At 36.5% G+C, this 24,391-nt stretch overlaps 4 protein-coding genes across 4 annotated transcripts in view; 2 read left to right on the top strand and 2 right to left on the bottom strand.

Annotated features, from left to right (window-relative positions):
- LOC144663224 (uncharacterized) overlaps nucleotides 1-10,161 on the bottom strand; it is a 32,649-nt gene extending 22,488 nt beyond the window's left edge. Inside the window, exon 1 of the mRNA XM_078524138.1 lies at nucleotides 9,210-10,161. Within this exon, the coding sequence (XP_078380264.1) occupies nucleotides 9,210-10,047 (838 nt within the window). The 5' untranslated portion in view covers nucleotides 10,048-10,161. The remainder of the gene's footprint in view (nucleotides 1-9,209) is intronic.
- LOC144661917 (uncharacterized) overlaps nucleotides 1-24,391 on the bottom strand; it is a 459,725-nt gene that overhangs the window by 395,899 nt on the left and 39,435 nt on the right.
- LOC144661943 (uncharacterized) lies at nucleotides 19,154-20,520 on the top strand. Its single transcript, XM_078522663.1, has 2 exons — nucleotides 19,154-19,265; nucleotides 20,201-20,520. The coding sequence occupies exons 1-2, from the start codon at nucleotides 19,199-19,201 to the stop codon at nucleotides 20,485-20,487; spliced, it is 354 nt and encodes a 117-aa protein (XP_078378789.1). The 5' UTR covers nucleotides 19,154-19,198; the 3' UTR covers nucleotides 20,488-20,520.
- LOC144661942 (uncharacterized) lies at nucleotides 21,829-24,248 on the top strand. Its single transcript, XM_078522662.1, has 3 exons — nucleotides 21,829-21,889; nucleotides 22,860-22,934; nucleotides 23,888-24,248. The coding sequence occupies exons 2-3, from the start codon at nucleotides 22,868-22,870 to the stop codon at nucleotides 24,172-24,174; spliced, it is 354 nt and encodes a 117-aa protein (XP_078378788.1). The 5' UTR covers nucleotides 21,829-21,889; nucleotides 22,860-22,867; the 3' UTR covers nucleotides 24,175-24,248.

Below are 24,391 nucleotides of genomic sequence, written 5' to 3' on the forward strand. Positions count from 1 at the left end.
TGATCTTATGGTATGAATTCGGATGATCAATTAAACTGCCTAACTCGATATCATCTTCCTCACTTAATTGATTGATACTATCGGTCATTATATGGGCAAACGTGTTTTCTTGACCAACGGAAGTTATATGACTGCTATCAACATAATCAAGCATGTATTTTTTGTTTACAGCGTCTGTATCATTGGTTGGGTTTTTTAGATGGGTTATATTATACCCACCCATATCAAGATTTGCCTCCATCATGTTACTACCGTGAATATCAAGTTTGCTTAGAATTTTTTGAGTCAAAACGCGTCCTACGACCTTCTTTAAAAAAGTGTTATCAACGTACGATTTGTCTGCTTTGTTTTGAAGGCTTTGAGCTAAGACACCTCCTGATTTCTTCGTTAAATATGTATTATCAGCGTACGATTTGTCAGCCTTAGTAGCAAGTTTGGTATCAATTTCAGTCCTTACTTTGTTATCCTCAACACTAACATAGCCTACGTTTGGTACAGATCGATCGTTATATAAACTTGGATAATACACTTCGGTATTTTGCAATGAAAGGCCGGCACAATCAAACACTGTTTCATTTCTGTTCTTTTTAAGGAAGAATTGGTTAAGATATCGTTTATTTACGGCCGTCTCGAGATCCCTTGAATAATTTTCAATTGAATCATCGATCGCAACGTCATCAGGCGTTTTTAGCCCTATTACTCTCTTTTTGTTCAAATTGAAATTACCTTCAGGCGTAACATCAAAGCCGACTCCTGGGTCACCCTTTTCACCTCGAGGGCCTTTAATTGGTGTAATATTAGTGTTATTTGATTGTAATAAACCGTTTGAGTAACTCATATTATATCAATCAGTTATATTATATTATATTTTTTCATTGAAATTCTTAGTTACGAATTTTCGTGGCTTATCAATATATAAAAAGCTAAATGGGTCTGCAGTTGCTTTATCGTATAGCTCTTTTGGAATACTGTTTTCACGGCATATTAGACTACTCTCATTAGCACTTGGGAATTCGTATATAGAGAAATGTGAACAGTTTAATCTTATGTCTTTTGGTGTCTTATAGTAGCTTTGACTCAGATATATCACGCTACAGTTCTTATGCCTTCCTCGTATAAAATAGTCGACTAATGGTTTTTGGTTTTTATCACATACAAAATCGTCAAAAATGATGATTTTCTGAGAGTCACCATCAAGGTCTCCAACGGGAATAATCTCATCATTGCGTGCTTCAATAACATCATAACCAGCTTCATTACTTATTTGCTGAAACATATCCATAAGATCTACAAACTTGGACTGCTCTAAGTTTTTTGCGTATAAATAAATTTTATCAAAATATAATAGATTGTATATCATATGCATTAGTGTGTTTGTTTTTCCCGAACCGCTTGGAGCACAAAGCAGCATCCGGAAACATTGATTTGGCATGAAATCGTATAGTTGTCTAAAGTTTGAGGCCATATCGTCTTCAGTGTCATAATTCGGTATTCTCATTATATTATATGGGTATATTATTTTTAGTTCAACAAGGTGTTCAACACGGTGTACATCAAGGTGTTAAACGCTATGTTAAATGTTGATTTTTATATTCAATTTTCATTTTTTATGTAACGTAATAATATAAAATAAAATGAGTTTACTTAGATGGAAAGATCTTGCAAAGAGTAAATCTGATTTGGGCGATAAAATCAATTATGTTAAAAATGCAATCACACAAAATAATATCGGTCAGCAGACAAGCCAACAGTCATTAGCGAAGGTATTCAAACCAGTTACAAGTAAATTAGATGAGGTAATAGAAAGTAATTTGCAGATTCCCAAAGTACCAAAAAAGCGTGTCAAAAAGGTGATGAAAGGTGAACAAGAAGGTCCAGATTACGCCCCCGAGGTTGATCCTTTTGAGGAAATGGACGTAGATAATATCTTTGAACCTCAACAACAAAAACAAATTCCAAAGCAACCACCTAGATATTCAGATGTTTTTGGAAAAGAAGGGCCTGATTATGGGACTTTTACTGAAGATGAAGGTGAGATTGTAGAAGCAGAAAGTGAAGAAGACGCTGATGATGATATAGAAGTTGAAGATGAATCAGAAGATGAAATAACACCCGAAGATTTTTATCTACCTTCTATAGACGATATCAAAACAAAATTAGTTGATAAAAAGAATAAGACAACATATTTGAAGAGTATCATTGCACAAGCAACCCATGAACGAAACAGATTAAAAGGTTTCAAAGCAAGCAATACGAAGAAATTATCAGCAAAAAAAATTAGTGCTAAAGAAGCTAAGGAAACTGGTTATCAGTTGGATAATTCAAATAAAGTTTTAACAGCTTATATTAATGATAACAAAAAGCTTCTTCAAACTATTCAAAAAAAAGGTTCAGGGATTAGAAGAAAGCATAGAGGTGGGAACGTTATATTTTTCAGTGATGTAAATCAGCTTCTCAAGATATTAGAATTGATCATCGGTGAAACAATGGCTGGAAATACGTCAGTTGAAATGCGGAATACGGGAGTTAATATATTGGACACATTATTGAAAATGTCGACAATCAATAGACCGCAATATAATAAATTGTATAATCAGTACTTTAAAGTCTAATTTATGTAACTGTATTATATATATGGATCGTGAGTTAGTATTATCATCATATAGTGTTAAAAATCAAGGGAATAACACTCCTCAAAATTTTACAACTAAATTCAACAGGCCTATAACATTGGATAGCAATTACCAATATATGATAGGTCTCAATCGTATTATTAACATGTCATTTACATGGTTTAATGTAAATCCCTCATATGGTAATCAGCTGATTAAATATAGTTCAGATAATGGGAATAAATTTGAAGACATAACTTTCCCTGCAGGTGTTTGGAATTATTCTGAATTTGATGAATATATTAAAGAGATTACTAAGACGGGGGATGATGATAACCCTATATATCCCATCTCTATTGATTTTGATTCAACAACATTCCGAGTCACAATCACTTTATCTCAAAATTATCAACTTGATTTGACGCATAGCAATTTCAACGACCTTATAGGGTTTGATAAAAAGGTATTAAAGGATGCGGTTAATATTGGTCCAAGAGTCCCAAATCTAAGCCAAGATACCGATATATTAAATGTACATTGCGATCTAGTCAATACTTCTTTAGTCGATGGCGAAGAGTCGGATATCATTTATACTTTTTCGACCAGCGTACTACAGCCGAGTTATTCGTTTACAATCGAGCCTCGTAGGGTCACATATAATCCGGTTAATAAGCAACAGATAAGTAGCATTCGGATATACATCACAGATGGGAAGAGACGGTTAATTAACCTGAATGGAGCGGATACGTCTTTTTCATTAATTTTGAAAAGGATAGAATAATATAACATAATAGTATATAATGAAACCATATGAATTCAAGAGGCTTTACCATCCAAAATTTGGTAAATTTGTATATAAGCACAAAGGGTCAGGGATTATCGTTGATAACATTTTCAAACCGATGAAGAGTGTTATGTCGTCTGTTGTTAAAAAATTTGTCAAGCCCTTAGGTAAGAAGGCGATAAAATCAGGTATTTCTCATGCAGGTGATAAACTGGGTAAAAGGGTTTCAGAAAAAGCCGGAGACCTTATAATGGAAAGGCTTAGGAATATGAGGAAGGGGAATGCAGGGCAAAAGGCACTATCCCCAATCTTACAGAAAGTAAATGCCTCACCTGTCAGACACCAACAGAAAAATGAAAGTACTGATATGATCATCAATAGATTAATATCAGGATCAGGTGTAAAAAGAAGGCGTTGAGTAAAATGAATAAAATGATTAAAAAAATTGGTACATAATTGCAAAATTATGTAACATAATAATATATGTCTTTTAGAACAAGCGAATACTTACAGAGGTCCGAGTTGGTTCGATTTCAACTCGATGATGTTATTCGAGTCCCAGCTAACGATCAGCACCAACTTAAAAACGGCTATAAGTTCACGATTAACGATAGAAGTTCATTCTACGATTGGTATAATGCGTATTTCGAGGTGCAATTCCAGGTGCAAATGTTAGCTGATGGAGCAACAACGGGGGCAAATCGTATCACAGTTATTAATGGAGCACATTCATTGATTGCCCACATGATGATTAAATCAGCAGGAAAAATCGTTTATGATACCGATAATCTCCATAAAGTTACTTTCGTTAAGAACCTCCTCGAATATAGTGACGATTTTAGTCGCTCAGTAGCAAAAAATAGTCTTTGGTATCTAGATACCGACCATAGGATAGCAAATGCTAATCAGAATGCAGGGTTTGAGGCTAGGCGACTTTTGACGACAGGTCTCAATGATGTCAATGTTGTTATACCTCTAAATCGTTACAGTTTCTTTGAAGAGCTGGAAGGTCGAATGTTACTCCCAATGCAACTCCAGTTCAATATACAGTTACAGAATGACGCCGAATTACTTCAAAAGGCCGATGATGTAGCTGATGGTCGAGTGGTCCTTAATAGATTCCTTCTATGGGTCCCAAAATTGACTCCAAAGGACAGCCTATATGATAAGTTTGTTAGTTCCTTCTTGGTAAAGAACACTTGGACGTATATGCGCGAAATGTATGAGGTTTCCGCACCAACGAATAGCAGTGGATTCTTCCAGATCTCATCCAGTATTGATAATGTTAAGGCTATCTTTGTATATCTACAACGAGCTAAATCAAACAATGCAGATGAAAATCCCTATGAATTTGATACCTACAATATCAATCTTGACCGTGGGAATGGTAGTTATTTGACAACATGCCGATTGGAATACGGCAACGGAGTGTTTTATCCTGAGACCGAATATGATAGTGAGTCCAAAGTTAGGATCTTCAATGATTTGATGTCTTATGGTATGAGAAAGAATGATTACAACAGCGGTACACAACTCAACTTGGCAAATTACAACTCTCTCTATCCTATTATCTTTTTTGATTTATCATATCAAGCAGAGCGAGTAACTAGAGACCCAAAGCAGTTGATCTTCAGATATAAACTAAACGCTAATAGTGCGGGAGATAGTCCTTTCAACGTCCATGCTATCGTTCTTTATGATGAGACAATCGTCATTGACAATGTGGGGAATGAGCTGGTTATTGTATAAATCAATCAATTGAATATTATGTATAAACCATTCTATTTTGTATACGTTTTATAAACAAGAAATTATATAACATATAATATATATACAAGTAATGACAACTTATCACTCTCATAAAGTGAATCTGTCAGAAGGACAGCGAAGGAAGCTTTTGACTGCTTATAGAAATAAAAGTGAAATCACAATTCGATTAAGCAATTCAGATCTGACTGGCAATGATAGTTTAATGTTAACTCAACGTCAAATCAATAAATTAAATAAGGCTAAGAGATCCGGTGTTGGATCTGATTTAAAAATCTCGAAGACACAAATTCGAAAGGTTATAAAGGTTGGTCATGGAGCACCGCGTATTGGTTTTCCAATGATTGGAATTAGTGCTCCGAAAACGAAAACAAGATCAAGAAGGTCAACAACTAACAAATCAACAACTGATAACACTTCAAAGAAGGATGGGGGAAATATTAGACTACCAAGTAAGAAAGATGTATTAGCTTACACACCGCCACCATTCATTGGTTCTTGGGATGAATATGATAAATTTCTTAGAACAGGTGGATTGGTGCTTCCAAAAAAAAAGATCTTAAAACCGAAAAGAAAGTAAGAAAGCCAACATTCCATAAGAATATACCAATGAGTAATTTTGATTTAATAAACTGGTGTTTATATTTGAATATACCGATAAAAAATGTACTAATGAGAGACGAGACTGTGCCACATAATCACAAATTAGGAATATTTATTTACAATCTCCAACCGTCATATCTGAGTGGTAGTCATTGGGTTGCAACTTATGTAAAAGATAAGGTAATCAATTATTTTGATAGTTTTGGTATGCCTCCATTTCAAGAAATAGTCGATCACGCAAAAAAGAAGAATTTAACATTGCTACATCAAAACAATCAGATACAGAATATAAATACAACCACATGCGGATACTTCTGTTTATACTTTTTGAATGAGATGAACCATGGGAATACGTATTCTAATTTGTTGGAAGTGTTTGACATATATGACACAATGAAGAATGAGAAATTCATTCAACATTATTTCAGAAATATATAACTTATATATATAATGGTTAAATCGTATTGCGTAAAGCAGAAAAAACAGACAGAATGCGTACCAGAAAGTGAAAAATATGTTCAAACCAAAAATGGGCGACTTATGATGAGATGCATTTGCTCTGAATGTAAAAGCGTTAAAACCCGTTTTGTAAGCAATAAAAAAAAGACACAAGGTCGGGGAGTTGGTCAAACCATCAACAAAAAGATCGGCAATAAGATTCCGGGGTTTCAACAAGCTCAAGACGTAGCATCTTTCATCATGGGCGCTACCGGAGGTGATAAGAAATTGTTTGATAAATACTGGAGTGGTGAAATTGCTAAAGGGGCTTTTAACAATAAAAATGGATTATTTTCAAAAAAGTTCTGGACATCTCCAAGTGAACACCAAGATCCTTCATGCTCTGGTACTATTTGGGATAAGAAATCTAAAAAATGGCGAAACACATACTGTGATTAAATATCTAATGTATATATATATATATATATGTGTAAGTCATACTGTGTTTCATGTAAAAAGAATACTGAGTCAATGAATTCTAAAAAAGTCAAAGCAAAGAATGGCCGTCTTATGGAAAAATCAAATTGTTATATTTGCAGTAAAAAGAAGAGTAAATTCATAAAAGGTGGGGCTCTTGCACGTTATAAAGGCCCTTCTACTGTTGATAAAATAGCCTATGTAGCATCAAATTTCGTAACTCCATCACCTAGCTTTGCTTCAATGGCAAGACTTTTAGCAGGGCAAGCTCTCAAAGGTGTAAAAGACAATGTTGATTACTATAAAAAGGGTAAGGGTCTTGATATTCAAAAACACTTATCAAAACTTGGAGAACTACACATGAGAACACCTACAGGAAAAAAGTACAATTATTGTGGACCTGGAACTAAATTAGAAAAAAGATTAGCATCTAACGATCCTAAATATAGAGATCCAATAAACAATCTAGATAGCATATGCCAACAGCATGATATTGACTACAGTAATTCAAAATCACTAGCTGATAAACATAAGGCAGATGATCTTATGCTTAAGAGAATATCAAAAATACCATTTAAAGACCGTCCATGGGGAACAACAGGGGTACAAGCTTTAATCGCTAGTAAAAGAAAAATCGGATTGGGTATAAAAAAAAAAAAGCCAAAAAACGTAAAAAGCCGTCGGGTGAAGAAAACTGGCAAGAAAAATTAGCTGATGAATTACACACGCAAATAAAGAGGAACTTTACTCGACGGCGTGTTATTGTGAATCATATTGACGAAATATGGTGTTCGGATTTGGTTGAAATGCAACAGTTCAGTAAATGGAACAAAAGCTACAGATATCTTCTCATGGTACTGGATGTTTTTAGTAAATATGGTTGGATAGTGCCTTTGAAAGATAAAAAAGGTGAAACAGTAACTCAAGCATTCAAAACAATATTCAAAGAGGGGCGTAAACCACAATATCTTTGGACTGATAAAGGGAAAGAGTATTACAATAAAAATATGAAGGAGCTTTTGGAAAAGAATGGTATAACACTATACTCCACCGAGAACGAAGAGAAGAGTAGTGTTTGTGAACGATGGAACAGGACAATTAAAACCCGAATGTGGAAGCAGTTTACCGCACAAGGCAATACTATGTATGTTGATATGTTGCCCAAATTAGTGAAGCAGTATAATAATACCAAACACTCAAGCATTAAAATGACACCCGTAGAAGCATCGAGGAAAAAGAATGAAGGCTTAGTATATTTCAATTTATACGGTGATATGAAAACATCAAAACAGAAACCGAAATTCAAAATAGGTGATAAGGTTCGAATATCGAAGTATAAAAGAAATATTTTCGATAAAGGGTACACGCCAAACTGGACCGAAGAAATTTTTACAATCGATAAGATACAATACACTAATCCTATTACTTTCAAATTGAAAGATCTCAATAATGAAGACATACAAGGAAGCTTTTATGAACCTGAACTGTTAAAAGCAAAACAGGATGTATTCAGAATTGATAAAGTCATTCGGAGGGATTATAAGAAGAAACAAGCTTTAGTGAAGTGGAAAGGATATAATGATGATTTTAATAGTTGGATACCAATGAAGGATCTACAACATATATAAAATTCGTGCTTATTGACTTAGGCATCTTGAATCAATTCTGAGAATAAAAGTTTATTTTATGACAAACGTTTATATAAAAGTTTGTATAAAAGTTTATTGTAATATGATTGGTTAGTTAATATAAACAATAGAACATTCGAATCTATTGTATTGAACCAAATATTATGAAACCATGACAATAATGCAGATGTTTAACCTTGAACTATAAAATATTAATCACCATAATTTTAAAAAAGTCATAAATATATATAAAAAATAACGAATCACAAGAAATATATAACATTAAAAATTTACCATAACTGTCGGTTAAAAATATATAAAAATTTCTAAAGTATATATATAAATGGTTGAAGTTCGAAGATATTTTACTGAAAAAGACAAGATGGATGCAAAAAGAAGGTCCAAGACTTTATATGCATCTAAAAAGGAATGGTTTTGTGTCATTTGCAATAATTATAACTATAAATTATCCGGTAAATGGAAACATCTTTTGACACAAAAGCATATTAATAACAGCATCATTTACAACAAAAAATCAGATTAAACGCACTAAGATGCAAGATTTTTAAAAAAGAGTATAAGAAGTTTTTTTAAATATTGTCAAAAATAATCAAAGATTATTTTTATCATTTAATCAAGGTTTAGTTTATAGATTTGGCTTCAAGGTTTGGTTTCCATTTTTTGACCTTGGGTTGACCTAGGGTTGATTCTGAGATTTGATTTCAGTTTAGGTTTTTCACTTTGGCTTCAGATTTAGTTTTTCAGATTTAGTTTTTCAGATTTGGCCTCAGTTTTGGTTTCAGATTTGGCTTCAGTTTTTGGAATCCAGTGCTGATAGTAGTTATGTACTAAATCTCTAAGGCAAAAAATTTTTTGCCTCAGAGTGTAGTACATTACTACTTGCTGTCCCTTCAAATATACTTTCTTGATCATCAAATGCAAGAGATTCCTTAAAACCTTTGTTATGGCAAGGACTTTTTACGACACACTCGGAATCCTCAGCACAATTCGCCTTTTGAGCAATAAATGCCAGGTAGCGCTCTCGAGCTTGATCTTGTCCATAACCTAGATAAGTACGAACAAAAATACTATAGTTTCGTCCTGCGATAGGTATAACAACAACATCTGAGTTATCACCGTTAAATTCCCAAGTATTTTGATGCGACGCCCCTCCCAAATCTAAACTACCGTAGGTAACATCACTGGAGCGGAAAACGCCTGCCAGAAAATTAACGGTTGCCCAAGAATAAAACCCTTCGACTTTGCCTGTAATTATTCTAGCGTCATTATCATCCTTAAACAGAAAAGTACATTTGTTTTTGTCATTAAACAATTTTCTAACTTCATTTAAAATAGCGTCTGCCTGATCTTCAGGCAATAATCGCATTCCTGCAGTCGCTAGCAAAAATATAGGAGTTGAATTCTGCTTGTCTTCTGGGATGGTCTTCTTGGCTGATTCCAGCAGAGGCATCATGTATGCTTCAACTTTTGAAGGGTCGCCAGCAAGGTCTGAAATGCCAGGCTTTACTTTGTGAGGAGAAGGCTTTATCTCTTCGATGTCTGAGGGTTGTAAGGTAGGTCCGCTTTCAAAAAACTGATAGATTTTTATGCGAGTACCACTGGATCCTGCATCAAACAGTATGGCGTACTTAGTTTCACTCGAAAACAGATGGACTAGAAGGGACTGGGTGACATGAGTGAGGCAGACCACAGCCAACAAGAACAAAAACGGCTTCATTCTGCTTTCGTATCACCTGACAAGAAATAAACAACAGTTTTTATCAGCAGGGGTCCGTCTGTATATGGCTTAAACCTGGTACTTTTGCCTTGAGTTTTGACAGATTACCTTTCTAAAGTCGTGCAACATATTGTCAAAATCTTCTATATTTTGTTATAAGCATATAAAACATTGATGTTAAAACGGTGTTCCGACACATATAGTACCATTTGTTACGTTGGATGCTCCTGCATCATTTCAAGATCGCTAATAGGCTGAACTTACCTTTAAGGAAATTGGAGTCACTATACAAGCTGAGGACAACTGATCAACTCACTGGTTTTAAAATAAGAGCGGCTGTTTGCTAGTCAGCTTTTTATGCTGATAAACAAAAACCTTTTGTACTGTTGTACTAACTATTGTACTTTTGCATGAATTTTTGGAAAATAACAATGCTAAAACTAGTCCTAAAGGACAATTTATGACTCTACCGGCAGAAAAACCTGCGAAACTCATCAGTAACGTAAGACAAAGAACGATAAGACAACAAAGAAACTTCGAACAATAAAGAGCAGGAAAACAATAGCTCCAAAATAAAGAGAAGTTTTACAAGGTTTTTACAACGAGGAAGATAACAATTTCTTTGTTGTAGATGTGCTGATAAGCAAAAGTTTTTTGTAAATAACTATTGTTTCTACTAAAAAATACCAATTTTTATCGAAACTTTATATCCCTTTTCAGTGACAGGGACCTGAATTATTTGAATAAGATAAAATCGTGAGAAACATTTAAGAATTGAAATTAGCGACAGAAGTTTTACACAACGTTTCGATGACATCATTTGCAAGTGACAAGAAAATAACGGGCAAAACTATTTGTTTAAACAAAATATGTTAATGCTTAAACACATCTCTAGCCGCATAAATAACATTGTCGAACTGTTATTTTGTTTTACTATTCTTTCACGCCAGTTGAAACTGAAGAATTGGCTATATTACAATGCACCGAAGTCGTTTACATTTGTTTTGCGCAATGAGGCGTAACATTTATGTCATATGTCCAGATAAATGCAAGAAATTGCCGCCCTTGTTCTTTGACCTGGCGTCAAGAAAATAATCATCAACATACCAACTGTACACCAGCATCTCTCTTGGTGATTTTGAATATGGTCTTTTAACATAAAAATGACTATTGTATCCATTGTTATTAAACTGCGAATGGGAACATCACCCCCGGAAAATGATAAGTTAGTTTAGTTTTTAGCGATTAGTGATATGCAGTTAGGGTTTACTTTGTAATTAAGAGTGTTTCGGGCTGTTCCCGGCGATGTTCTGAATAAAGTATATGTTTATTTTGACTTTGGACGCAGTTAACGATACTTTTTCTTGCATTTAAATCGCGCGCTTGTTCGCGCGCGTAGTTGAATTTGTCATTTGAACGGCAATTTTAACTTTAGCGCGCGCATTCTTACATCAGGGCTGAAAACCCGGACCGTTGTATCCGAAGTCCAGAGCACTGACCATAAGTAGACAACTGTCTTGCGATTATATGGTTTTATTAGTTATCGGGATTCAACCTAACCATATTATAGTCCAAACTCGGGGTGCACGTTTCGTTTGTGCGTCTTCCCAAAAGTGTCAGCGAGATCTTTTCCTAGTTAGTGCGACCGTTACAAGCTACTGAGGTCAAAAGATCAATACAGATTCATCAGCGGCACCCAATTGCAACAGACCGTTTTGGTGAATATCTGTTCTAAAGCTTTATAACTGCTTACGATTTTCGGATTTAAGTGTGATTTTTGAAAATTTGGAGTGCCAACTGGAGTTTTCTTTAGCTTAAATGCTGTTTTAGGTATAAAAAGGCCACCTATGATTTTTGAGAAGCCAACCGCGGCTCGTAAATTCGGGTAATAATTTTTCGTTTCTAACATTTTCGGCAGGTTAAAATTTAGTTAGCTTATGCAAACAGATACATTTTCCTTAGCGTTTACAAATAAGTCTTATAAAACGCAAAAAAAAGGAAACTTATAATGTAAAAACCGTGTTCCCACACCTACCGTATTTACTCGAATAAGCGCCGCCCCCGAATAACCGCCGCCCTCGAATAAGCGCCGCATTTGGGACGAAAAAGTTATTAAGCGCCGCCCCCGAATAAGCGCCGCAGTCCCGATGCGGCGCTTATTTGAAGAATGTCGTTTAACTTAAAACGGCACTACAAAGCAGCTCTAAAACAAGCTTAAACATTTCTTTGCATTAAAAGCGGTGTTTTGAAGTTATGAGTGATCGTTTTATCGCTCTCCCATTAGTTTTTCTATTCAACACTCTTACAATACGTAGTTTTGTAAATGTTGTGAAGGCCGCAAACTTTGCCACGACAGCTAGCGCCACTTCTGTCTCAGCAACAGACAAATACTGACAATTAAAAGACGCTCTTTTCAATAACTGTAAAGGATAAGATTCTTTGTGGCGTCCAAATTTTAAATAAGCGCCGCCCTCAAATAAGCGCCGCACTTGAGGCGCGAAAAATTTAATAAGCGCCGCGGCGCTTATTCGAGTAAATACGGTATAGTAGATTTTGTTTCGTTGGGTGCTCCTGCTTCATTTCAAAAATGAATATTAATAGTTAATGGGCTGAACTTACCTTTGAGGAAAGTGGAGTCACTATACAAGCTGAGGACAACTGATCAACTCACTGGTTTTAAAATAAGAGCGGCTATTTGCTGGTTAGCTATATATGCCGATAAATAAAAACTATTGCATTTTCTTTTTAATGATTATTGGAAAATAACAATGCTCGAACTAGTCCTAAAAGATACAAATGACTCAATCGGCGTAAAAACCTATGAAACTCACCAGTGATGTAAAACAAAGAACGAAAAACACAACGAAGAACCTCAAAGATTGAAAAGGAAAATAATAGCTCCAAAACAAAGAAAAATTTCACAAGTTTTTCATAACGAGGAAGATACACAATTTCTTTGCTGCAGGTGTTTGATAAGCGAAAGGCCTTCTTTGTAAATGACTAGTGATTTCTACTTAAAATGCAAATTTTATTGAGGACTTTATGAAAAGGGCTTTTTCGTGCCAATAAAATTATGGTAAATTATTAAAAAAAAAATACTAATAAAAAAATCGTGAAATGACAGTTGGAACCGACGAAATGGCCATATTACAATGCAACGAAGTCTTTCATTGCGCAATAAGACGCAATATTTGTCCAATACAAGAAATTACCACGCTTGTTCGCTGACCTGTGGTAAGAAAATAATCATAAACATAACATCTGTACAACAGCATCTCTCTTGGTGAATTTAAAAGTGGTCTTTTAACATAAAAAATGGCTATTGTGTCCATTGTTATTAAACTGCGAATGGGAACATCACCCCCGAGGGGAACCTCCACATGAAAAGAGCGTGCATGCTCGTCAGAAATTTTAAAATACCCCCTAAAAGAGACAAATGTAGACGTGGCTCAATTTGTTTATCCCTTAAAGATACAAATAAAATTTATATTTGTATATTTCTCCGTGTGCAAGGAACGCCATGGGACAATTCCAGACAGAAGACGGATTCGAGTTTCATCGTGGCTGTACAACAAGGAAAGAATACAGGGAACGCAAAGCTTTCTGTAAAGCTTACCCAGGATCTTGTGTTGTAGCAATGTGTGAAACACCCAACTGCAAACCCGAACTCCCTGTTATTGGTGGCAATTGAAGACACATATATATGTGTAGAGAATACCTGTAATAACAGAGGCAATAAAAGCTATCAAACTTTTCAAACGTTTACTTTGCCTGATGTACTGAGAATCTTCTTACTTTTATGAACGGTACAAATAAGAACGACCTAGTAAGCTAAGTATTTCCAGGCTTTTGAAAACCTTTTTGGACCAATGAGGTACTGGAAATTTTTTTCTTCTGATTAGGAGAACTTTATCAGCTCAACGAATACGCTGTCAAAACAAATTCTTCTAGGGTTAAAAACTGAATACAGTTTAACCTTCTCTTATTGACACCTATAAAAACAGACACATCACCACACTTGGTCAGAAGGGGACCCAAATTCGTAATAATTCGGGGACGGCGGAGCAAGGAGATGTTCTTTGATGTCTTGGTCGTTCTTTGTTCTACATCACTAGTGAGTTTCAGAGGTTTTTACATTGAGGATGAGCCTAATTTGTCTTTCAAGGTAACAATAACCTTTGTTTTTCCAATAATAATTCAGAAGGAATAGCATTTCTAGCTAATTGGCAAATAGTCGCGCTTATTTTCAAGTCAATGGCCAGGGTTGAGCAGTTTCCTACTATTGGTATAGTAAGTCCAATTTCCGGAGGTTCAGCCTATTACTGAGCTATCTTCAAGTTCAAATGAAGTTGTCATTGATCCCATGACCTCAGAAATATATAATGGTCAGTTAGGAAAGACCTTGCTGAAACTTTTGGCAAGACACAAAAACGGAAAGCACCCCTCGAGTTTGGACTAAGACATGTACTTCGGATTTGTTATTGACAAACCAAAGTAACTACGCAGGGGATCGCCTTTAATGGTAGCGTACTGTAGGCACAAAGATCGATAATCACTAGAGAGTTGTCTACTAATTATAAGAGCGCTGAACTTCGGATACACGATGCCAACAGCCAACATTTTTAGCCTTGAAGGTCTCGTTTAGGGTTGCCCACGAAGTAATATACAAATATAAATTATATTTTTAGTATTTTGGTATCTTTGAGGGATAAAAAAATTGACCCACGTCCACATTGGTCTCTTTTAGGGGTTCTTTTACAAATTTCTGACGAGCTCTTTTCATATGGTTGTTCCCACCCAGGGTAATGTTCCATTTGTAGCTTAATAACAATGGATACAATAGCCATTGTTTATGTTAAAAGACCACATTCAAAATCACCAAGAGAGATGCTGGTGTACAGTTGGTATGTTCATGGTGTTTTTCTTGCCGCCAGGTCAAAGAACAAGGGCGGTAATTTCTTGCATTTTTCTAAACAATTAGACAAACATTGCGCCTCATTGCGCAAAACAAATGTAAACGACTTCGTTTTGTCGGTTCCTTCTAGCTTTTTTCTTAATTTAGATCTTTTCCGCTCAGTCACGGTTGACTCGTGGCAGCTTTTCCTCTTCGTATTTTAATTTTAATTCTACGAAATGTTTTTTTTTAAAGTACTCATTAAAATTAGTACTTTTTTAATATTTTAACATATTGTCACTGAAAGGCCCTTTTAAGGGAGTCGTCAATAAAACGTTGTATTGTTTGTACAAAACAAAAGTCGTTTATCAAAGAAGACCTTTCGCTAATCAAACACCCGCAGTAAAGAAATTGTGTAATTACCTCGCTGCAAAAAAACTTGTAAAATTTTTCTTTGTTTTGGAGCTAAAGTTTTCCTAGTCTCCCTCGCAGCCGTTTTTAGTGTCGTCACGCAACAAAAATTCCTCCCCACAAACGGCTGCTCACATTCGAACAACATTCCTTTCCACCAATCAACCAATCACCATTCGGTTCATATATCTCGGGAACCGTGCCCGCCAAAGTAATCAACCAATCGCGTTGCGTGTTTTATCTTGGAGTTCTCAGTTCAAAATGTCGAAGAGGCTTTGTTGTTAGCAATACATTTCAAATTTCGAGCTTAAATGCAAATGCGTTGAGAACCATTTCGATTTTCCGGCGATTATTCTGATTTGTTCATGTCTGGACGTGAATGTGATCTGCTATTCAGCGACCAGCGAGTTGTCAGTTTGCAAAGTCGGCTATCGGACGGCTTAAAAGACCTTATAACGTTTCAATTGGCCTCTGATCATCTTCAAGAGCTTAAAACTGAATTGAAGGGAATCTTTAAGGATCAGGAAATTCCAAGAACGAAACGCGTATTAAGAGTCGAGAAAGACAGTGGAGAAACCACGGCAGCTCCATGCCGTTGGAAGCTTCGAAATGTTTACAATTTCCGATCAATACCACTTGACAATGACTTGATACAGGAGAGACTTAACCAAAACCCGTAGGTAGGTTGACAAAAACATCCTTCTTTTCCTCGACTACATTTCTAATTACTGTTTTTGCTGTGAATTCGCAATGTTATTTAATCCGCTGTGAAAACTTTTAGGAATGAATAAAATATTTAAATTCAGTTCGAACGTTTGATCTGAATCAGTGTCTGAATGTTCCGCAAAACTTAAAACACTGGAAAACATTTCGCTCTGTTTCAATAAAGACGTCCAGAACCGCAATCTTTATTTCGGGAAGAAGAAACAAGACTACGAAAATAATAATTATATTTGTCGCTCCCCAACGCATACTTCGCCGTGCATGACTTGTTATAATGAACTGGCGATAAGTATTTTTAAAGTTTATCTCAACACAAATTTAATGTAGTCAACTTTACTTTTTTTACGCGGCAAAGGCATTTAAAACTTTTTATGAGACGCATGGTCTTCGCTTTTAAGTCTTCTGCGTTTGTAAACCGGATAAAACTGAACGTTACCGGTGTACAGATCTTTTCAGAAAAATAATTTATCCGAAGCAGACACGCCAGACAATGTAGCGCCGCATGTTGACCCGTTGCTAAATAAGCTAAAAGATAAATGTTTGCGCGTTTCATTTGTATGCTGTTTTATTGCAACGGTCTGCGAAGCGAAGCCCTTTTTCATAACTTAACCGCAGAAGGGTTTAATCGGCACCAGTTTTATAGAGTTGTGGCTGCGGAATAAAACTAATTTCACTGTTATTTATCATCAGAACTTGTTGCGTGCGTGCGAAATACATGGGATCGAATGTCATTTGAAACGCAGACATGCAGCATGATTTCAACGCCGCAAAATTATAGGAGTACTCTGTGTATTTGATTAGTTTCTGCTCCAAATTCAAACCCAAATAACATTGTCTTTGTAATCATGCAAGTGAATTAAAAATACGCTGTAGAGAATTTTAAAAGCTGACACAACAGTCCCGTGAATGATTCTAAATGCTCGGTGATTTCGTTGAATATCGAATGCATTGTCAATTTTTTTTCGAGTGTTTCAAAACGCGTTGACAATGTTTTGAAAAAAATATTTAGAAATGAATTGCACAACGCGTTCTGGTTCCGTCGAAAAAAAATGCCAACGTTTTCTAAACGCATCGAAATGTTCTTCTTTGCAACTACCCAGTTCGCGGGAAACACATGTTGATTACAATCTCCTGTGCTGTGATTGGTCACATAAGAAACAAAGGGAAAGGAATGTTGTTCGAATGTGAGCAGCCGTTTGTGGGGAGGAATGTTGCGTGACGACACTAAAAACGGCTGCGAGGGAGACTAAAGTTTTCCTGCTCTTCCTTTGTTTTAAGGGTTTTTGTGGTCTTGGCCGTTTAATCTCTGTTTTAAGTCACTGGTGAGTCACAGGTTTTTATTGGTCATTAAGGGCTAGTTTGTGCATTGTTATTTTCCAATAATCATTCAAACGAACAGTACAATAGTTTTTTGTTTATCAGCATATATAGCTAACTGGAAAATAGCCGCTCTTATTTTGAAGCAAGTGAGTGGATCAGTTGTCGTCAGCTTGTATAGTGACTCCAATTTCCTTAAAGGTAAGTTCAGCCCATTAGCTATCTTGAAATGAAGCAGGAGCACCCAACGAAACAAAATCTACTATAGGTGTCGTAACACCGTTTTAACATTAATTTTGTGCGTATTATAAGCTCATTTGTAAACGCTTAGAAAAATGCATTTGTTTGCGTACGTCAACCGTAATTTTAAACTTTCGAAAATTTAATTTTAGGTAACGAAAAATTATTCCCCGAATTTACGAGCCGCTGATGGCTTTTCGAAAATCGTAGCTGGTCTTTTTTTGTACCCAAAACGGCATTTGATCTAAAGAAAGGTTTGAGCCTTAGAAAACTCCAGTTTTTCAGTCATCACACTTTAATCTGAAATTCGAAGGCAGTTTGTAGCTCTTCAGAATAGATATTCACCTAAACGGTCTGTTGAATGCCGTTGATCGTGAAAAAGCTGTATTGATCTCAGTAGCATTTAAGGGTTATACTTACTAGGAGAAGGCCTCACTGACACTTCTGGCAAGATGCAAAAATGGAACTCATCTTCAGTTCGGACTATAACATGTTTAGTTGAATCCCGATAACTAGAACCTTACAATCACAAGAGAGATGTCTACTAATCGTTAGAGCGCTGGACCTCGGATACAACGATCCGGGTTTTGAGCTCTGGCTTGGGTCAATGTGTTGTGTTCTTGGGCAATATATTTTACTCTTATAGTGCCTCTCTACACACAGATGTTTAACCTGCGATGGACAAGCATCCCATCCAGAGGGAGTAGCAATACTCCTAACCAGTTGGGCTTAAAAGGCTTTACTACTAATTATTTGAGACTTTTCAACTAATCTCCGAAAAGGCGCATTTTTACAAGGAAATTTAACAGATTAAGTACTTCGAAAACAATTTATTCAAGTACAAATTGTTGAAAAGAATGTTTTTTTTGAATGAAGAAGCGTTTTCAAGTAGAATACTCGGGAAAAGAATTTCCGAGTTCCCCCAACGGGAGTCGAACCCATGACCTTCCAGAATACCGGTTGGACGCTCTAACCACTGAGCTATGGGAGACTCGTGGTGAGCGAGGTCATATACTAGGTTCTTATGTGAACTACTTGAGAACGCTTCTTCATTCATTTTCACTTTATCCAAGTTGCCATTCCACTTAAAATATATTTTTTGCTAATGATCCTTCTATTCAACAAACGCCCATGCAGTTGCCGGAACAGCTATTAGATATTTTAATGTGTAGTATCGCTTTATATTTTTGGGAGTATTGCAGTATTTTGAAGAGCCCTTAGAACGGGTCAAGGCAATATTTCATTAATCGTCCACATTTATTATGCATACAGTTCTTTGTTCACAGAAAACAATAGCCAGAAAAAGGGACAGGGACTTTGGTACTAAAGCGTTTTGTTTGAGTAAACATTTTTCCTGTCGCAATTACCAAGGCATGTCGTTGGTTCTTGAAACAATCGATAACAGGTCACAACAATGCCCCTACCACTGGAGGTAGTGTTTACAACATACGAATGAAAATAGAAGTTCTAAAGTGGTAGTGGCTAGCTGGGGTGATTTTTTCTTACATTTTATAACCCACGATCTTGAACCTTTCTAGCAGTTGTGTTTCGTTGCCAGGAACCGATATGAAGACCATGAAGTATTTGGCGATTTTGGTGTTAGTCAGCGTTAGCTTTGGGTTTCTTGTGGACGGTAAGAAACGTAAGTATTTTTAATTCAACATAATTGTATTAAAATGAAAAAAATAATCAGTTGCATTCTACTAAAACGCTGCGACATTCGGAGTTAAAGAGTGTGCCTTCTAGTAGTATACTCATTGAAATATAAAGCATACAACAATGAGCGATAAATAGGACAGCATACGTGGTTAAATTACATGTAATTTACGTTAATTTCCCGAAGCTTTTTTAGTATTCAGGAGCTTAAAAAAGACGTTTCCATTTAGAATAGACCCTGGAGTAATTGTTTAAATTTTTCATGATTTGCAAAATCTATTCTATAGTCAGTATCATCTGTAACATGTGCATCAAAAAACATGTAGTTGCCTACGTCTCTTGTGAAAATATGTAAAATGCAAATGTTGTTTTTTAGAGTGGTCATGCACTTAGCTTCGAGATAGCTTGTAGTTTACAGGCATGCCACTGAAAGAGAGGACACAACATAACATGGTTTAAAATCCCAACTGGTGGGAAGCAGACAAGTTGGCCAGATACAAACGAGTAGTCTAGATCTCTTCTCTGCTGTTGTTTTAGAATATCTTTTAATGCAAACTAAAACTCGGGGATTATGTATCAAGCGCGTTTTAAGGCAAACACTTTACTCTCACAGTGCCTCTCTCAACCCAGGTGTATTAATGAGTACCGGCTAATTTTAAGCTGGGGGTACGCAACGATATGATAGGCAATCATTCCATCCATCAAGGAGTCGAAATACACGATGCGGAAACCATTTTTAACGATTGACCGTTGACATTCACAGGTAAAACTGCAAATGTTTGCCGGAAACAATTGTGCACGTGCATGTTGAGTGGGGCCAAAGTTTAACTGTCATGTCGACGTGTGCAGTTACAGCGAAAGTGCTTTGTCATCATGTTTTCAGTAACGCCTTACTTATATTTCTATTTGTAGCGGGAAGGGAACCACTTCAGTGCCTCGAGTGCTCTGGTGAAGGAGAAAATGCACAAGAGGAGTGCGACAATAACATCGTTTTAGAAGATTGCGGAAGTGAGAAAGAAATTTGTGGCGTGGGACATTTCAAGACTGAAGACGGATTCGAGTTTCATCGCGGCTGTATAACAAGGAGCGAATACAGGGAACACAAAGCTTTCTGTGAAACTAACCCAGGATCTTGTGTTGTAGCAATGTGTGAAACACCCAACTGCAAACCCGAACTCCCTGCTATCGGTGGCAATTGAAGACACATATATGTGTAGAAAATCTCTGTAATAACAGAGGGAATAAAAGCTATCAAACTTTTTAAACGTTTCTTTGCCTGATGTGCTGAGAAGCTTTTAACTTTAATGAACGGTACAAACAAGAAAGGCCTAGAAAGCTAAGTATTTCCAGGCTTATGAAAACCTTTTTGGACCAAGGAAGTACTGGAATTTTTTTTTCAGATTAGAAGGACTTTATCAGCTCGACGAATACACTGTCCAATCAAGTACTTTTGGGGTTAAAAACTAAATACAGTTGAACCTTCTGTTATTGACACCTTTAACAACAGACACATCACTGTCAGTTCACTTGGTCAGAAAGGGACCCAAATTCGTATTAATTCGGAGACGGCGGAGCAGGGAGAAGAAGGGGCTGTAACCCCCCCCCCCCCCCCAAAAAAAAAAATAAATAAATAAATAAAAATAAATAAGGGGGCTATCTAGCGCAGCATAAAATTGGTTTGGTAAAATATTCAATCTCATTATCTTTTTCACGAATCGTTTCGTGTATTTTCAGCCTTTGAACAAATATCCTGTCATCAAAACGCTCTACAAACTGTTAAGATTGTATTTGACATTACCTGTGGCATCGCCGAATTCAGAGTGAACTTTTTCTGCCTTCCAGCGACTCAAAGCAAGATCGTCTGAACAACTGCGGACTTATGCATTGTCACAAATAAATTACGAACACACTGGAAAGTGTTAAGATTGCAGCGAGGCTTGCTTGTGCCAACGAACTACGCAAAGCATTTTGGGAAATTCGAGTTCTCACCGGGGGGTGATGTTCCTATTCGCAGTTTAATAACAATGGATACAAAAGCCATTTTAAAACAAGAGCCATGTTAAAAGACCACATTTAAAATCTCCGAGAGAGATGCTGGTGTACAGTTGGTATGTTTATGATGTTTTTCTTATCACCAGGTCAAAGAACAAAGGCGGTAATTTCTTGCATTTTCTGGGCAAATTAACAAATGTAGACGGCTTTTTGCATTGTAGTATAGCCAATCAGTCTTCGGTTTCAACAGGCGTGAAAAAAAAAAAAAGTGAAAGGAAAAAAACGGTTAAACAGTGTTATAAATGCGGTAAAGATATGATTAAGCATCAACATATTTGTTTAAACAAAGAGTTTCGTGCGTTATTTTCTTTTCACTCCAAAATAATGACATGGCGACATCGAAACGTTGTGTAAAACTTCTGTCGCTAATTTTTATTGTCAAATGTTAATCGCAATTTATTTTAGCATACTGTCACTTAAAAACCACTTTCAATCATTCGTCAATTAAAGTATGAATTTTTAGTAGAAGACAACAGTCATTTACATAAAAGAGCCAAGTAATTGTATATTTACCTTGTTTTGGAGCTATTGTTTTCCTGCTCTACACTGGTGAGTTTCACAGTTTTTTTGCTAATAGAGTCATATTTTTCATTAAAAACTTGTTTGAGCATTGGCTGCGGTCACATCTAGACTGCTAACTATAGTTAAGACGACGTTAACTATAGTTAGCTATTTCGCTAATGTGACCGACTCTTCGTTCGCCCAACTATAGTTAGAAAATTTACGCCTCGCTGATCCAAAACAATACAGACTAACTATAGTTATACCCAAGCAGGTTTCATGGGTTAGTCTTAAGTTTACAAACGAAAAACCAACCAGAATGCGACAATCCTTTTCGTACGTGCGAGATGAACATAAATATGCAAAACAAAGCGTGAAGGGAAAGACAAACAACATGCCAAGAAATTACATATCACCAATGTTAGCAAAAGTAAAGCTTGAATTCTTCGACGTCTAGCATCCTTACTTCATTTTATTTTCTTCAACGCCGAGATTCCGTGCAAAAATAGAAAAAATAGAGGAACAACTAGACACAGATCAACAACAAGGGTTGTCGTGAACGAATAAAAATTTTAGTTTATGGCATACATAGCAAACAACTAAGTAGCCGCTCTTATTTTAAAACCAGTGAGTTGATCGGTTATCTTCAGCTTGTATAGTGACTCCAATTTCCTTAAAGGTAAGTTAAGCCTATTAGCTATCTTTGGAAGAAGGCATGCCCTTTGGAGAAGCAGGGATGGCTCAGTGGTGAGAGAACTCGCCTCCCAGCGACTGATGTGGCCCGGCCGCGAGTTGGATTCCCGGACCCGGCGTCATATGTGGGTTGAGTTTGTTGTTGGTTCTCGCCTTGCTCTGAGGGTACTTCCCCGGCTTTTCGGGTTTTCCTCCCTACACCAAAAACCAAAATGGCTAAATGGGATAATTTTTCTACTTTCAAGTCCAAAAGTATTTCGTAGTTGGTAATACATTTTATTATCCACGATATTGAATCTACTTGACAGTTGTTTTTCGTTGCCAGGCATCAATATGAAGACCACGAAGTATTTGATGATTTTGGTGTTGGTCAGCGTTAGCTTTGGGTTTCTTGTGGACGGTAAGAAACCTAAGTATCTTCAATTCAACATCATCAGTTGCATTTTACTGAAACGATACAAAAATTGAAGTAAAAGAGTGTGTTTTCCAGTAGCTTACTCATTGAAATACATATCATACAACAATGAGTGATAAGTGGAACAGCAGGCGTGGTTAAATTACATGTAATTTACATTAATTTCCCGAAGCTTTTTCGAGTTATTAGGGAGCTTGAAAGAGACATTTCCTTTTAGAAAAGACCCTCAACTAGTTGTTTATTTTTTCATGATAAGTTGTCTATTCAAATTCAAGTTGTTTTTGGGAAGCAGACCAGCTGTCCATATACAATTGAGTGGTTCAGATCTCTTCTCTAATGTTGTTTTAGAATATCGTTGTAATGCAAACGAAAATTCGGAGGATAATGTATCAAGTGCGTTCTAAGGCCCCGTCCACACTGACCCGGGTAAATTTGAAAACGCATCTTTTTATCTCCGGTTAGGCCAACCGTCCACACTGAGCAGGCGCTTTCGGTTACCGAAAACGGTACTTTTCAAAAACGCTCTCCAAAGTGGGTATCTTTTCTAAATTTACCCGGCTCAGTTTGGATGGAGCATAAGACAAAGCACTATACTCTCACAGTGCCCCTCTCAACCCAGGTGAATAAATGGGTACTGGCAAATTTTAAGCTGGGGTAGCTTATGAGGTCCTATGACATAATGGACAAGCATTCCATGCAGGAAGGAGTAGAAATACCCATTGTCACTTAACGCTACGGAAACCAGGATAAGCATCATATTTCACAATTGACCCGTTGAAATTTACAGGTAAAATTGTGTAAATGTTTCCTGGTAAAAATTGTGCACGTGCCTTTCGCGTGGGGCCAAAGTTTAACTGCCATGTCGTCTTGTGCAGTTACAGCGAAAGTGCTTTGTCGTCATGTTTTCAGTAACGCCTTACTTATATTTCCATTCGTAGCGGGAAGGGAACCACTTCAGTGCCTAGAGTGCTCTGGTGAAGGAGAAAATGCACAAGAGGAGTGCGACAAAAACATCGTTTCAGAAGTTTGCGAAGGCAAGAATGATGTTTGTGGCGTGGGACATTTCAAGACTGAAGACGGCTTCGAGTTTCTTCGTGGCTGTGTAACAATGAGCGAATACAGGGATTACAAAGCTTACTGTAAAGCTAACCCAGGATCTTGTGTTGTAGCAACGTGTGAAACACCCAACTGCAAACCCGAACTCCCTGCTATTGGTGGCAATTAAAGACACATATATGTGTGTAGAGAATACATGTAATAACAGAGAGAATAAAAGTTATCAAACTTTTCAAACGTTCACTTTGCCTGATGTACTGAGAATCTTCTGACTTTAATAAACGGTACGAACAAGAAAGGCCTAGTGAGCTAAGTATTTCCAGGCTTCTGAAAACTTTTTTGGACCAAGGAAGTACCGGAATTTTTTTCTTCGGATTAGAAGAACT

Source organism: Oculina patagonica, chromosome 8, assembly GCF_052425735.1.
Source record: "Oculina patagonica isolate OP01 chromosome 8, crgOcupat, whole genome shotgun sequence".
NCBI lineage: Eukaryota > Metazoa > Cnidaria > Anthozoa > Scleractinia > Oculinidae > Oculina > Oculina patagonica.